We start from the raw sequence: 17,681 nt of genomic DNA on the forward strand, positions 1-17,681 counted from the left end.
TTCTTACCTTGTCGATTTGTTTGCTACAGACATAGGAAAAAGTCTAACGCTGATGTGTTGGCAGAATTGCAAGCTCTTGGAGCAAGGATACAGGAAGGTGAGGAAGCTCTGATGCTGTTTGGTGAAAAAAAAAACAAATGAGGCTTCATTAGCACAGTTGCAGGAATAGTAATAGGCAACAGAGTGACTGGTCTTTTCCTTGCCTTCTGCCTTTGGCGATAGACCTACCAGCAGGCAGGGCGAGTCGGGTGAATCCCCTCAGGCCAGGGAATGTGTTATATACTGGCTGAAAGAGAAAGTATAGTATTTTCTCGGGGTGTGGTTCCAGTGCTGCGTTTAATGAGCAGCTAGATGACCCGTTTTCTAGTGAAAAAGACAACCTATATTTATGAATATTTAGGAAGCAAGGCAAGGCAAGAGATTAAATATCGTCTGTGATCCAAGCAGTCAGACACTAAACGCATTTTGGAGATCCTTGGAGAGATGTATGGGCAGCCCTGATCACTCACAGGCTACAAAAGCAGTTCTTCGAGAGAAGGCAGTGGGAAGGAGAATCTGTGTGTGAGCACTCCCATGATGGAAGAGATTAATAATTGCTAGATGGTGGCAGCGTGGAGCAGCCATTTTGCTTTGCACGACCAACTTGCGGAGGATGTTTAGGATATCAGCCTCTGCGGGGAGCTCAAAGAGATTATTAGACAAAACCCAACAATTTCTTTTTCTTTTGCTCTTCTCAAAGAAGCCCTTGAGTGGCAGGAGGAGGCAGAGGCTGGGGTGGAGCGAGCTAGGCAGGGGGCCAGTTCTGATGAGATGGAAGCCACTGTAGTGGAAGCTAATGTGGTTTCTTTAACTAATATTAAACTGACCCAGTCCTGGACAAAATTATGAAAATTTTACAGAAGCAATAGGTTTCTATTAACAACTTGTCACAGAAGCTAGATAACATGCAAGAGCTGGGTCCCAAGCACTCTGGTAGGCAGCAACCAAGATTTGATTTGCCAGCTTAGCCTATCTGCTTTAAATGCTGAAATGCTGGCCATATTGCATGGCGCTACCTGTCCTCACAGTCAAATCATAGGTAAGGCAGTACTCTGAACCCCTGGCAGAAGAGGGTGAAAGAGCTGCACACAATAGCTCCCTGACTATAGTCCAGTGACCCTGCCCTCACACATCATGAAGACCCTAGAGAGGCTGGTCCTGACTTGCCTCTGACCCCTGATCAGATCAGCCCTCAATCCCCTGCAGTTTGCCTACCAGGAGCATATTGGAGTCAACGATGCTGTGATCCACCTGCTGAACAGAGCTTGCTCCCACAAGCAGCACTGTTTTTTTTTATTTCTCGAGTGCCCTCAATACCATACACTGCTGGGGAGGCGGGGGAAGCTCTATTCAATGAAGATTGGTACTTCCATTGTGTCCTGGATAATGGACTTCCTGATTGAAAGACCACGGTACGTGCAGCTTCAGTGCTGTGTGTCAGACATAGTTATAAGCAGCACTGGGGCCACATGGGACTGTATTGGCTCCCTTCCTGTTTACCCTGTATGCCTGAAACTTTAGATACCAGCACCGAGTCATGTCATCTGCAGAAATTCTCTGATGACTCACCAATAGTTGGGTGTATAAAGGGAGGATGGATACAGGGCCCCGGTGGAGGACTTTGTCAAATAGTGCAAGCTGAATCATCTGCAGCTCAACATCAGTAAGACAAAGGAGATGGTGATGGACTTTAGGAAGACTAAGCCTGCACTGCTCCCTGTTACTATCGATGGTGAGAACGTGGATGTAGTGAGGCCCTACAAGTACCCGGGGATGCACATGGATGGCAGACGAGTGGAGCACCAACACAGAGGCTGTGTAAAAGAAGGACCAGAGTCGCCTCTACTATGGGAGACTGAGGTCCTTTGGAGTATGCAGGCCTCTGCTTCCATGTTCTACCAGTCTGTTGTCGCCAATACAATCTTCAGTGGTGTGCTGGGGCAATGGCATCAATGCGGGTGATGCCAACAGGTTCAATAAGCTGATTAGAAAGGCTGGCTCTGTTATAGGAGTCAAACTGGACACACTGGAAGTTGTAGTAGAACAAAGGACCCTACAGAAAATCCTGGCAATTCTGGACAATGTTTCTCACCCTCTTCATGCCGCCTTGGCTGAACAGAGGAGCACTTTTAGCATTATACTGAGACAGCTGGGTTGCTCCAAAGAGCATATATGAGGTCATTCTTACCCTCAGCCATTAGGCTCCATCAGCCTATAGCCGGAGGAGTGATGACCCCTCCTGGTAGACTGTTTGTGATAACTTATTTTCCATTCTTTCTACTTCTCTTCTAATATTTATAACCATGCACTTGTAATGCCACTGCGACACTAATTTCCTTTGGGATCAATGAAGTATCTATCTCTTTGGCCTGTATGAATTCAGCTGAATGGGTTTCATTCTGTGTAATGCTCCAGTGACATTTCAAAGGCTAATGGAGTGCATTCTGGATAACCAGTAGTTCCAGTCCCTGTTGCTTTACCTCGATGAGCATCAGAATCACATTTATTATCACCGGCATATGACATGAAATTTGTTAACTTAGCAGCAGCAGTTCAATGCATAATCTAGCAGTGAAAAAAAAATTTTTAATATATAATAATAATAAATAAACAAGTAAATCAATTACGTATATTGAATAGATTTTAAAAATATGCAAAAACAGAAATACTGCACACTTTTTTTAAAAAGTGAGATAGTGCCCAAAGATTCAATATCCATTTAGGAATCGGATGGCAGAGGGGAAGAAGCTGTTCCTGAATCGCTGAGTGTGTGCCTTCAGGCTTCTGTACCTCCTACCTGATGGACAGTGAGAAAAGGGCATGCCCTGGGTGCTGAAGATCTTTAATAATGGATGCTGCCTTTCTGAGACACCGCTCCCTAAAGATGTCCTGGGTACTTTGTAGGCTAGTGCCCAAGATGGAACTGACTAGATTTACAGCCTTCTGCAGCTTCTTTCGGTCCTGTGCAGTAGCCCCTCCATGCCAGACAGTGATGCAGCCTGTCAGATGCTCTCCACAGTACAACTATAGAAGTTTTTGAGTGTATTCGTTGACATGCCAAACCTCTTCAAACTCGTAATAAAGTACAGCTGCTGTCTTGCCTTCTTTATAACTGCATTGATATGTTGGGACCAGGTTAGATCCTCAGAGATCTTGACACCCAGGAACTTGAAGCTGCTCACTCTCTTCACTTCTAATCCCTCTGAGGACTGGTATGTGTTCCTTCATCTTGCCCTTCCTGAAGTCCACAATTAGCTCTTTTGTCTTATTGATGTTGAGTGCCAGGTTGTTGCTGTGGCACTATTCCACTAGTTGGCATATCTCACTCCTGTACGCCCTCTCATCACCACCTGGGATTCTATCAACAATGGTTGTATCGTCAGCAAATTTATAGATGGTATTTGAGCTATGCCTAGCCACACAGTCATGTGTATACAGAGAGTAGAGCAGTGGGCTAAGCACACAGCCCTGAGGTGTGCCAGTGTTGATCGTCAGCGAGGAGGAGATGTTATCACCAATCCTCACAGACTGTGGTCTTCTGGTTAGGAAGTCAAGGATCCAATTGCAGAGAGAGGTACAGAGACCCAGGTTCTGCAACTTCTCAATCAGGATTGTGGGAATGATAGTATTAAATGCTGAGCTATAGTCAATGAACAGGTTCCTGGCATAGGTGTTTGTGTTGTCCAGGTGGTCTAAAGCCATGTGGAGAGCCATTGAGATTGCATCTGCCATTCACCTATTTGTGGCGATAGGCAAATTTCAGTGGGTCCAGGTCCTTGCTGAGGCAGAAGTTCAGTCTAGTCATGACCAACCTCTTAAAGCATTTCATCACTGTTGATGTGAGTGCTACCAAGCAATAGTCATTAAGACAGACCACATTATTCTTCTTGGGCACTGGTATAATTTTTGCCTTTTTGAAGCGAGTGGGATCTTCCGCCCGTAGCAGTGAGAGTTTGAAAATATCCTTGAATACTCCTGCCAGTTAGTTGGCACAGGTTTCAGAGCCTTACAAGGTACTCCATCAGGACTTTCCACCTTGCGAGGGTTCACTCTCTTCAAAGAAAACCTAAGATTGGCCTGAGTCGGAGATCACAGGGTCATTAGGAGCCACAGAGATCTTCACAGCTGACTGTGATTGTTTTCTCCTCCAGCTTTGAGGAGCACTTTCTGCAGCTTGAACTGGTTGTGTCACGCTTTGAGCAGTACAACCTTAAGCTCAGTAAGTGTTCTTCCTTCAAGTCTGAAGTATCACACCTGGGTTATGCCATCTCTTCGAAGGGTGTATCAACTGATCCTGGAAAGATCTAAGCCATGACTGAGTGGAGAAGGCCCAGACCTTTCCAGAGCTGCAATCCTTCCTATGCTTTGCCAGCTTTTACAGGAGATGCGTAAGGATCTTTGCACATATCGCTGCCCGTCTCCATGCCCTTACGACTTTGGACTCTGCAAGGAAGAATAGACATTGCCTGCCAGCCCACTTGTTTCACCAGCAGTGGAATCCAGAATGTGAGACGGTTTTCCGGACTCTGAAAGAGAAACTTTTCACAGCTCCAGTGTTGGCAAATCCAGATTTCTCAAATCCATTCTTGAAATTGATAGAAGCCACCAGGGTCTAGGGGCAGTACTTTCCCAAGAGGCGGATGGGCAGAGGAGGGCTGTTGCATACACCAGCAGGAGACTTTGGGCATCGGAAAGAGACATGGAAAATTATAGTGCCATGAAACTTGAGCTGCTTTGCCTTAAGTGGGCAGTCACCAATAAGTTCAGGCAGTACTTGCTCGGCAATAAGTTTGTGATCCTGACAGATAACAGCCCTTTGAGCCATCTGCAGACCGCAAGATTGGGGATATAGAGCAGTGCTGGGTTGCAGAACTCACCTGATTTGACTTCCAGAGTATTCACTGTCCTGGTTATCAGAATGCAGCCACAGATGCCCTGTCAAGGCAGCACTTGTGACCTACTTCTGAAGGCTTGGCCATGAACCACCTTCCTGAGGTTTATGGCATCCCCTCGGCCTATAGTCTGGTAGCAGTCAATGAAGATCAAGTGACGGCTCCAGTTTTAGACTTTGAGGCCACAAGAGCTTCCCCACTGTGTAATTACACAGCGAGGCCCTGATAAACCAGTGTATACAGTAGTACCAATGGATTCCTCATGGCCCCCTAGAAATCTCCACCGCTTTGAACTTCAACCATGCAGCTCTGGAGTTGAGGACAAAGGGCAACCAGGGAATTTTACACCTGAGTGAGTCACTACTGAGCCAGAGAGCAATGAAGTAGAGACAGATTCTGAGAGTGTGGTGGGTCTTGGGGCTCCCTGTGGGCCAGAAGAATGTATGGCAGGTAATAGATCAGTGCTAAATAAATTGGAAAAATGTGAGAGCTCTGGGCAAGAGGAACAAGACTCCAAGGTCTGAAGAGGAGGGAGAAGTCTCCCCAGTGTCCTTCCCTCATTCATGGAGATTGACACGGACAATTGCCGGCATCCATTCCAACCCATTCAACTCACCGAGGTCTGTCATCCATCACCAAAGTGGAGAGAATGGGGTGGAATTAGGTAGTGCATAGGGATCTTTGTAGTACTTACAGGAAGGCTTCATAATAAGATTTTCAGCCAGTAGTGTAAATAATTATCATTGGGGCATTGATTCATTTTTTTTGGAGGGGTGTGAAAGTAGCCAGGTGGAACAGAGAGTTGTGGCTGTTGTTTCCAGCGGGAGGGAAAATAGCGTGGGACCTTCCTCCCCAGGTAGACTTAGAAGTGTAGCAACACACATCAAAGTTGCTGGTGAACGCAGCAGGCCAGGCAGCATCTTAGGAAGAGGTACAGTCAACGTTTCAGGCCGAGACCCTTCATCAGGACTAACTGAAGGAAGAGTGAGTAAGGGATTTGAAAGTTGGAGGGGGAGGGGGAGATCCAAAATGATAGGAGAAGACAGGAGGGGGAGGGATAGAGCCAAGAGCTGGACAGGTGATAGGCAAAAGGGATACGAGAGGATCATGGGACAGGAGGCCCAGGGAGAAGGAAAAGGAGGGAGGGAACTCAGAGGATGGGCAAGGGGTATATTCAGAGGGACAGAGGGAGAAAAAGGAGAGTGAGAGAAAGAATGTGTGTATATAAATAAATAACGGATGGGGTACGAGGGGGAGGTGGGGCATTAGCGGAAGTTTGAGAAGTCGATGTTCATGCCATCAGGTTGGAGGCTACCCAGACGGAATATAAGGTGAATATAAGACTCAGAAGTGTGCTTGGGCTCTTGTCTAGTCCAGTGCAGATCTTTGTGTGAGTCACTGCTTTTGCTCTTTTATTTAACACCTTTTGCTTAATTTGAGTTTGTGATATTTATATTGGTCTTAAATTTCTCTGTAAACCTGAGGTACTGATGTGCTTTATCCAGACATCCCACCTCTCCCGGAAGATCCGGGAGTCTCCCGCATATTAATCGTTGCTCCCTGGTGCCCACAAATTATATACAATGTCCCAGAAATCCATTTTTTGAGTGAGTGAGAGAGAGAGAGAAAGAGAGAGCGTGGGAGATAGTGTGAGAGAGAGCGACCACGAGAGAGAGAGCGAGTGAGAGAGCGACCACGAAAGACAGAGAGAGAGAGAGAGAGCGCTAGCGCACACGTGCGAGTGAGAGTGAGCGAGAGCGCGCCATGGCAGAGTGTTCCAAAAAAAGAAAATATAACACGTACGTCACCCCAGACTACACTAAAGTGTACCCCTGCCTAATAGGGGTCAAAAATAATGACAGTGTTGCTCGCTGCGCTGTTTGCAACGGTGACTTTTCTATTGCCCATGGTGGGTTAGGACTGTAAAAGACATGTTGAGGTGAGTTTAACAGGTATCATTTGTTCATTAGCAAAGCTAACATTATTTAAACTAGCTGGCTAGCTGTTAAGGAGCTACTCTATTGCAGACATCCCACCTCTCCCGGAAGTTCTGGGAGTCTCCCGCAAATTGATGGTGCTACCTCCCTGAAATTAGTTTTTGCAGGGTGGGATGTCTGGCTTTATCTAACACACTCTATTGCACTTTACTCAGTCTGATGGTAACTCGGGAGCTGTATTTTATGTGAAATCTGACTTGCCTCTCTATGTACAACATTTTTAATGTAATAAAATTATTATAACTTTAAATGTCCTTGTCAGACTGCCTGCCTTAAAGAGGTGCAGAAGCTGCCTGTAATTCTGGCTCAGTGCTTACCTGAAGTTATATCATGGGGTGATGCACGAGCATAAGCACGAAGGCAGCGCGTGATCATAACCCTATGGCAAGACTGGTGGTGGCCAGGGGTGTTGAGAAATTCTGTTGCCGTTGTATCATTTGTGCCCAGCAAAACCCTGGGAAGGGCATAAAACTACAGCTGGTAAACCAGCCCCGGCCAAGGGGACACTGGGAAAACATCCAAATGGACTTCACAGGGCCCCTGCCAAGTAGCTTTTCTACTGTCCAGTAATTATGGATGACTTCACCCAGTGGGAGAGGCTTTCCCAACAAGTTCAGGAAATCCTCCCAAGGTGGGGAACCCCAGTCCAGTTTGACTCGGATCAGGGAGCACATTTCACAGGGAAAGTAATGAAGGGAATGGGCCGAGTGCTAGGGATTCAACAACAGTTCCATGTACCCTACCATCCTCAGAGTTCTGGAATGATTGAAAGGATGAACTGAACAATCAAGAACGGCTTAGCCAAAGCTATAGCTAAGACGGGAAAGACATGGGTTGATGTATTACCAGCATCCTGATGAGACTGCTAGCGGCCCCTACAGATTAATGATGGGATGAGCAATGCAACTCCCTTCTGGGGTAACTACAGGTTATGGGGAGCCTGGGGCTTACAGGGATAGAATTACACAATACGTGGAAGGCCTTTGTAACTAACAGTGTTCAAGGACCAAACAAAACAACAGCAGCATATTGCAGATCAGAGAGGGCCGGAGGGAAAGGAGTTAGTTCACCCACAGCCGGGTAACCAAGTCATGGTGAGGGTACTGCCTGAAAAGGCAGGGTTTGCTCCCAGATGGATAGGACCATAGACAGTACTTTTTTTTACAAGTAATACTTATGTCTGTGTGCAGACTCAGCAAGGCAGCCAGTGGAAACACTGGATTCGGGTTAAACCGTACGACACACAGACAGAGCGGGGGATCAAGTGTACGCAGTAACCATGTAATTGCAGAGAATCTAAGAGATGAACATCAGCCAGCCACACTAGAACTGAGCACAGCTGATGAAAACATACCTGGAGGAAACGCGAAGGCAGAAGACACCGAGACCGTGACAGAAACCCGTGAACAGCATGCTAAAATGTAATGGCAACAGTACTCTGTAATGAAGGCTGGTTGCTGAAGCTAGATGATGATAAGTTTAATAACATAGAACAGTAAAGATATTGGGGGAAAATAGATGGGGAGGGATTAAGTTGAAGCAGAGACAGCAGGTTCCACAAATTCGATGGCATTTCAGGCTGAGAATGATTGCACACAGCATCTGGAAGCAGTCACCCCCAGTCTGAATGGGGTGTGAATAGAAATGAGCTGGGCCCTTTCAGCAGTCGGGCCAGTGATCAACCGGACAGTTCAGAAGGGGGGTCCACCGGGGAGAGGTCTTTTCATTCATTCAAATAGAAACCACCCCAACCCCTTCCTGAACATTGATGAAAGGGCTTGTGAGCCTCATACACTTACCTTGCTAGTACCCCCGGAAAGAGAGCTAGCAACCAGATAATAAAGGGGTGAAGACAAGGAATGTGATTAAGCTGCAATCGGCCTGCAGGAGAAGAGCTAAGAGGAATACAAACAAAGCTGCATTTCTAGGATTGTTGTTCAAATTTTTGAAACAATCTCTCTGCTTAGCATTTTGTAGGTAGCAATTGGGGATGATAGGGTAGATGTAGAGGCACACAAATAATTGGGGGGGGTGGAATTCTGAGACAGGGTATTTCTTTGCTGCCCTATTTGAGTAGATCCTCCTTTAGGTTGGCCATTCCTGGTACAAATTTATGTTTGTCCAGGAGGGTCAAGAGGGAGGACTGTTAGAGTGATTTTTGGGTTTAGGACATATAAATTTAGCAATTGACTTTGGCTACTAGTCTTCACATCTGAATACGTATTGTGGATTTAATTTGGAGTGCAGCTCTGAACAGTGGATTCCTAAAAGCTATGAATCCCAGTCCAGACAATGCTAATTAAAATTCATTTGGATGTCTGTGATGTGGATGTGAATCAAGAGGTGTGATGATTGTATGTAGTTTCAAAGAAAGCAAAGTCCAAACATTGTAAATATGGAGTTGTCCTTTGATGTCTGGCACATAAAATATAGAGCCCCATGTTGGGCCAGCAGACCTTTCCACCGAAAGCGTCTCCATATGATGCCTGCTAAACCTTGTTTTGTTGAATGAAGAAGCTGCTTTGTATCTACCAGTAATTTTCTCCGGCAATTTCATTCACGCAACAACAGTAGACATAGTGGATTTCCCTCAGGGAGTGGGTGGACCTCTACCTTCAGTGACAGAACAGTTACTACTGCCTCAGGAAACCTTGCCGGTGGAAATAGTTGTCCTCAGACAACTCAGAGTACGTTAGTGTAGAGGGTAGTGTAATGCCATTACAGTGCCAGTGACCCGCGTTCAATTTCACTGCTGTCTGGAAAGGGTTTGTACATTTTCCTCGTGACCGCATGGGTTTCCTCCAGGTGTTCTGGTTTCCTCTCACGTTCCAAAGACGCAGGCGTTAGTAGTTTAATTGGTCACATGTAAGTAACTGGGCAGCCCAGGCTCACTGGGCCAGAAGGGCCAGTTACTGTGCTGTATCTCTAACTAAAATAAAAAACAAGCCTTCCTCAAATCTTTCAGTACAGTCTTCACCCTGATCAAAAGCAATGACTGCTCCAACTCATTCCGTAACAAAACCTGCAAGGCACTGATGGCCATGGTAAAACAACTCAGGTAGAGGGCTTGTAGCCTCAGGTAAGAGCTGCCTTGTCCATATGAAAGATTAATTGTGCATGCATAAATGGGTTATAAAGGGAAGCCTTGGCTTTTGACATAGTTTGAAACCACCTATATACACTCTTTGCCCTCTTTACAGGAATGCACAGAGTATACTGTGCGGCGGGTGTGCATGCAGCCTGTTACAGCTGTTCCGACCAGTATTCTTACTTTTTTAACTTACGTTATTTATTGTATTTTTATTCATGGTAACATGTTGAAGTTGCACCCTCTCTAACATGCTGGTAGAGAGAGTTTTATTTGGGTTTTTAGCGCTGGAAATAGTTACATTCCGACATATCTCATTAGCGGGGCAGAAGCATGGTCGCATTGTTTATTCCAGGGACCAGCTGATTGCGCTTACGCCAGCCGGTTTACTGAGCAGAGCAGCGGACACCCCTGCTGAAATCTGGAAGAAAACACACAGAGGATGCAGAGGGGGATCACAAAGGGCAGGAAAGAGGACCGGGCCAAGACAACAGAGACTTACGGAGAAGAGGAGTTCAGTGGGTAATAAAGTGGACAAGTTCACGGCGCTAGCCAGGCGTCAGAGAACATTTCGGGAGTGCAGTGTGATGTGTTTTACTGGAATGGGGCTGTACAAGGACATGTCCAATCAAAACTTTTCCATGGACAGCTTCCAGACCGTTCGGGCTTACTGGAAGTGTACTGAGAGCGGTAAGCGTAAAGGAGTTGGGTGCTTACTGTTCTGGTTAACAACGGATGGTGCAATCCTGGTCATATTACGATCAAGGAACGTGTTTGTAGACCAGATATTGAACTTTTTGCTGTTGGACTCCGGCAATATTCCACCGAGATACAACACTGGGCGTCACGGGAGGTTGTTCCTGCCTGTGGCCATCGAACTTTGCAGCTCCTCCCGTGGAGGGTCAGACACCCTGAGCCAATAGGCTGGTCCTGGACTTATTTCCATATTGCATAGTTTGCATATTGTTGTTTGATTGTTGTTCTTTTTGTATTGCTATATTTATGCTTTATTCTTGGTTGGTGCGGCTGTAACGAAACCCAATTTCCCTCGGGATCAATAAAGTATATCTATCTATGGCAGTATGGAAGCCCTTAGTCATACTTCTCACTGTACTCCAAGCATACGGCAAAGCAACAGTCAAATTTCTCAGATGATTTTATACCTCAGATCAATAACACAGCGCATAAATAATTTGTGGACTGTGCAATTAAATTTCTAGGCAAAAAGTGAATATTTTGTTTTAAGGTCTGTAAATAAAATATTGTTTTAAACATTCATGTGTATTTTCTATTCTACTTTTAAAGAACATTTACTTAAATTATTAACTGAATTTAATCAATTGTGACAATTAACAGATCTGTTACTGAAATGATGAAGTAGAATATTAAAACCTTTGCACTAACGAAGAAGAAATCTGCCACTATGAAATGTGGCATTCCACTTTTTAACAATGAACTAGCAAGGAACCATGCTTTATTCTCCCTTCAGAGTATTTCATTTTGATTGTATTTACAAGTTTTTAATAAAGAAATTAAACCAGTGATTTACTGGCTAGAGCTTCAACAAGATTTGTTTATGTGAATATATTTAACCAGGGTAAATTATATCACATTTACATGCTGATCATAGATCTTTGTATATCACTGCCCTGCAAGTTGCTTGAATATTCATGAAAAGTTATGTTTGGGGGGAAGAATACAAAAGCACATTAACAGATTGTAAATCGAGGCTTGCAAAGCAGCAATATTTTGGAAATGTAAATGATGTAAAATATGCATAACCTTTGTCTTCAAACTGGAATCCATCCAGGTAGTACTTCCCTTTGTTATTTAATAAATATGTTGTGATTAAGATTGATTTTGCTTTACCTTCTACTTTTTAAATTCTATCTTGCTCATTACCCATTTGAATGATTATTATTTGTCTTGACAATGGATGTAAGATTAGTTTTGAGATCATAACTGCATGGAGGTCTCCATAAATGATCTCTGGAAACGAATATGGGAACCGATGCGTCACATCGCAAACGCATGCCAGATCTGTGCTCTGTGCTAGTTACAATGAATTCCGTGTGCAGATAGCACTAACCAGACTGTTTTTCCTCTGCGTGCAGGAAAACGGAGCTCAAACTCAGTTCTTGCTAGCACTTCCTGAATCAAGTCTGTATCTCTTGGCTGAGAACTGAGTTGTGGCTGGAGCAAATTCATAGGATAACTTGGTTTGGGACAGCATGGACTCCCAAGGTTTTTGGACATAGTTATTGATATCTTGGTGGAGGAGGTGGAAAGGAGAAAAGATGTACAGTATCAAAGTTGCTGGTGAACGCAGCAGGCCAGGCAGCATCTCTAGGAAGAGGTACAGTCGACGTTTCAGGCTGAGACCCTTCGATCTTGGCCTGAAACATCGACTGTACCTCTTCCTAGAGATGCTGCCTGGCTTGCTGCGTTCACCAGCAACTTTGATGTGTGTTGCTTGAATTTCCAGCATCTGCAGAATTCCTGTTGTTTAAGTACAGTGGATTTGAGAGGTCTGGAGGAACACAGGCAAATGCAGTGAGAATAGAAGTTCATGGAGATCAATACCAGAGTCATGCCTGGAAGTCTGGATATCTTTCTGCAAGAAATTCACTGATGTTGTATGAATGGTTAGTCACACACTTAGCATCTTTAAGTGCCATATGCCACCACTGAGTGCCAGCACCTTTAAGCACAACAACCCATTGTGCTGCCTACTAGCACCCTCCATCAATCAGGACTTGCTTCTCACTTCCAAACTCAGTACTCCTTCAGCTCCCCCCCCCCATCCGTCACAGTCTGCACACGCTGACAGTGTTTCCACCGTGATCATTCAGTACAATCTACTCGGAAACTTGTACGCTCTAGTTCAGGTGAAATCATCAGCAAATAGTATTACGGATGTCACTGAGACTTTATGAGAGGCAAGGATGAAACTATCACCTATGACTAAATTTCAAAACTAAGTTCCCTTTTCACACACCAGTTCTCCTTTAGCCCCTCCATTTCTTCTTTTCAGATCTACAAGTGATTTTAACATACATCCATTCATTTCACAGACTCCCTTTCAAGAACTGCAATCTGATAAAGCACTAGAGAAGTGGAAAGAGGGCAGTGATGGTGAAGACAACCTATTCCTGTTTCCCTCTTAAAGTTGGGAGAGGGTGAAAAGAACATGGATAACACTGGACAAAAAAAAAGATTTTGCTTCCTGAATACTTTTGCATGTATCTTATGGATTTTGGGCTGATGATCATGACAATCGCCATGGAATTTGCCTATCATGCACCATTATTTTTTAAAATTGCCTATATTTGTTATTTCAATTCATAATCCAAATCAGTTAAAGTTTTCCACACAATTTAAGCTGAAACCATGAACAGCAACATGTCACTAAAGATTCATTTTCTGCATTCCCATTTAGTCTGCATGCCTGCAAATCTTAGCACTATCAGGGACAGCCTGGTGAAAGGTTTCAGCAGGACATTGTGGTCATGGAGAAATAGTATCAGAACAACTGGAATCCATCAATGCTGGCTGATTATTGTTGGACACTGAAGTGAGAAGCCTCAGACACTGAGTACAAATGAAAATCATCAACAAAATATTTTTAGCTTATTTGGTGCAAAGGATAAGCACCATTATGCAATGAAGTACATTATATTAAATAAAAGTTAATTTCTTATTTCTCCAAATTCTTACGTGATAGAAGTAGTCTGAAATTATATCTGTGTTCAGCTTCCAACGGTCTATCATAAAAAGAAATTTATGAGGAAGCAAAGCTTTCAAAAAAAATGTTGTCCAATGTAATGGCTGTGATAAGGTGACAATCTAAGTAAGAGTAAATGGCACAATTATAAGCATTATAGATGATGCAATAGCAGCACAAAAATGTATATCGTTAACATATACAACACTTTAATAAATCTATTTTGAAATCGATAAGAAAATACAACTAGAATAATGAAATTAAAAACAATGGATGTAAGGTTAACTTTTCCTTTTTAGCAGTATTTTAATTTTTATTATAAATATGACTTTTTTACATTAACTCTTCAATACCTCATACCAGATGGATTTTTTTAAAGCTCCTCATAAGATATTAAATGGATGCATTGTTTTTGTGGATCTGTATGTCATGAGAGACCTTGACAAGGATAGTTAAGACCAAATGCTGGAGTATCTGAGGCAAGGATCGAGACACGCTATGAAACTGGTATGAGAAATGAGCAATGAACAAGACACTAGATGATATCCCTAGAAGAGCTGGCGATTGAGTACTGAACCTCCATTCAGGTGCTCCTTAAATACTGAAATACTGGTGCCAAAACATGGCGGCTTGTTCGTAGGATGGCCCTGAATCCTTAAAGGGGCCGCACCAGCTAGCCATACTCCAGAGAGTTAAAGCGCCAGATTTCCAGAAGCTGGCGCAGTTGAGTGCATATCGTAACATTAAAACCGTGAATTTGTAATCAGGTGCAAAATGGAATAATGCCACGCCATAAAAAATTCAATTAGCAGTGCAGGTTGCAGTAATGTGACTTGTGCTCCCTTTGTGTTGAGCAGTGATCAGATTAAGATGTTCAAAGCATCAAAAAGATTTAACAAACCATTTCCTCAGATGAAGCAATTAAAAAATTAATAGATATCATCTTAAAATGAGAACTGGCCAAGTAAGAATGAAATTAACTTTTGTACAAAATATGTTAGATTCCTGGAATTGCCCTTTCTAAAAGAAGTCACTGCCGATTTCCTAACTGAGTCTGATAAACTTATGTTAGGTACGTGCATTGTTGGACATAGTGCCAGGGCAGTTAAATGAACATAAGGTCCTTTCCAGCTCTGACTGAACTAGGTAACAGAACAGGCTATGGGAGTGAGTAGCTTACCCTTGTTCCTATGTAAATCCTATTCTTCTACCCAAGGTAAGAGACTAAGGTGAGTCAGGTGGTACTGTATCCTGTGGGCCAAATTTTCTTCATTATCTCTGATTGCCTGTCAATACCCATGCAGGGCTGCACATGTGGATGGCTATTAAAGTGGTTTCACTTTCTAAATTATGTATAAGTTCAATGCTTAGCAGTGCAAAGTATTTCCCACCTTTGCACTGCTAATGGTTAGATGGCTTGAAATTTTACCCCTTGGATTCTGTTAAATTATGCAATATTAGACTCAAATTTTGATCTACAGTAGTTGCTCAATACAATTGAAAACTTGTGCAAGGACTGCTTTTCAGGAATCTATTCATGGTCCTCCATGCACCAGACCTCAATACACACTACACTGTCAGGTGTGTATAGTGACACCAAACTGTTAGCAACACCTGCTGTACTGTGCCTTGCTGAGCACTCAAGGCCTGGAAGTGGTGCTGCCACTGTTACTGAAGCTGACTTTAAGCTAGCAGTTGAGGCCTGTTCTGACATTAGTTAAAAGGAGTTATGACCTCCACTGGATCTTGGCTGGTGGCTCAGGAGTATTCATCGCAGGTGCTCCTTCACGCCAACCGGCTGAAAATTTAATCCCACCTCTTTCAAACTTGGGTCTTCTCAGTTTAAGGGGCTTAGATGGGGCAGAATTTGTTAAGTGCATCCAGGAAGGTTTCTTAAATCAATATGTGGACAGTCCGATGAGAGGAGGGGCCTTACTGGACCTGGTGTTTGGTAATGAGCCTGGCTGGGCGATCGACCTTTCAGTGGGTGAGCAGTTAGGGAACAGTCATACTCCTTAACTTTCAGGTTAGCTATAGATAAGGATAGATATGGTCCTTGTGGGAGAGTTTTAAATTGGAGTAGGGCAAATTACGAGGGCATTAGGCAGGCTCTAAGAAGCGTCAATTTGGAACACCTTTTCTCTGGCAAGTCCAGATCAGAGATGAGGAGGGTGTTTAAAGATCAATTGCACAGAGTATGAGAAAGGAATGCTCCTGTTAGAAGGAAGGATGGTGATGGAACTTTGAATGTCCAGAGAGGAGATGAGTTTAGCCAAGAAGAAAACGGAAAAGTATATAATGTTTCAGAAGTTAGGATCAAACAAAGCACGTGAGGATTATAAAGAAGCCAGGAAAGAACTAAAGAAGGGAATTAGGAAAGCCAGGAGGGGCCATGAAAAATCCTTGGCAAGTAGGATTAAGGTGAATGCCAAGAGCAAGAGCAAGAGGATAACTAGCAAGAGGGTGGGACAACTCAAGGACTTCAACCACCAGTCCTCAAATCTGAATATAAATTGTGAGTTTAATTTAAAATGCAGCTCTGAACAATAGGTTCCTAAAAGCCTTGAATCAGAGACCAGACAATGCTGATTAAAATTCATTTAGATTTATGTGGTGTGAGTGCGAATCAGGAGGTACGAAGTTTACGTGTCGATTCAAAGAAAACATTGTGGATGCATTGTAAATATGGAATTACCCTCTGATATTTAGCACATAAAATATCGAGCCTCTCATTGGGCCAGCCAGACATTTCAACTGAAAATTCCTCAATATTGTGCCTGCTGTATTTTGTTTTGTTGAATAAAGAAGCTATTTCATATCTACCGGTACTTTTCTCCGGTGACTTCAGTAACAAAGGTCCCAATACTGGGCATTAAGAAAGGAGGCAGCATAGGTAACTGAAATGGCACTTTGACTCTAGTAACTATAATTCTATTAATTTTAAGAAGGTGATGGAAAAGGACAGGACAGGTCAACAGCTAGGATCAAGAACTGGAGCAGAGCTAACTTTGAGAGAATTATGTAGGATGGTTGATTTGATGTTTTTTTTATGGGAAAGGGGAAAAAAGCAAGTGGGAGGCTTTGAAGAGAGACATCAAGGGTCCAGGAGCAGGATGTTTCCATGAGGGTGAAGAGTAAATATGGCATGTTTAGGAAACCTTGGCTGATGAGATGTACTGAAACTGGTCAAGAAAAAGAAGGAACTCAATCCGATCGAAAATTTGTGGGCAGAACTGAAAAAGCGTGTATGAGCAAGGAGGCCTACAAACCTGACTCAATTACACCAGTTCTGTCTAGAGGAATGGAACAAAATTCTAGCTGCTTACTATGAGAAGCTTGTGGAAGGCTACCCAAAACGTTTGACCTAAGTTAAACAATTTAAAGGCAATGCTACCAAATACTAACAAAGTGTATGTAAACTTCTGACCCACTGGGAAAGTGATGAAAGAAATAAAAGATGAAATAAATCATTCTCTCTCCTATTATTCTGACATTACACATTCTTAAAATAAAGTAGTGATCCTAACTGACCTAAGACAGGGAATGTTTTCTAGGATTAAATGTCAGGAATTGTGAAAAACTGAGTTTAAATGTATTTGGCTAAGGTGTATGTAAACTTCTGACTTCAATTGTACAAGGATGTTGCAAGGACTAGAGGGTGTGAGTCATAGGGACAGGTTGGCCAGGCTGGGTCCTTATTCCTTGGCACGATACTTAGGAGGATACCTTAAAGAAATGCTTAAAATTGAGAGACATAGATAAGGTAGATGGCATCACTGATTCTCCCAGGGTAGAGTTGTCCAAAACTAGGGAAAATTAATCTAGGGGAGAGGAAAAGATTTCAAAGGGAACTGAGAGGCATTTTTTCCCATGCAGGGAATGGTGAGCTTCCGGGGAGGTAATTGAGGTAGGTACAATAGTGTGTCATGGTCCGGTCCGTG

General features: G+C 43.5%; 1 protein-coding gene across 1 annotated transcript in view; it reads left to right on the forward strand.

Moving 5' to 3' along the window:
* Positions 1-10,618: 10,618 nt before the first annotated feature.
* Positions 10,619-17,681, forward strand: part of syap1 (synapse associated protein 1) — a 156,255-nt gene continuing 149,192 nt past the window's right edge. Inside the window, exon 1 of the mRNA XM_063052527.1 lies at positions 10,619-10,706. Within this exon, the coding sequence (XP_062908597.1) occupies positions 10,619-10,706 (88 nt within the window). The remainder of the gene's footprint in view (positions 10,707-17,681) is intronic.

Source organism: Mobula hypostoma, chromosome 6 (assembly GCF_963921235.1).
Source record: "Mobula hypostoma chromosome 6, sMobHyp1.1, whole genome shotgun sequence".
Taxonomy (NCBI): Eukaryota; Metazoa; Chordata; class Chondrichthyes; order Myliobatiformes; family Myliobatidae; genus Mobula; species Mobula hypostoma.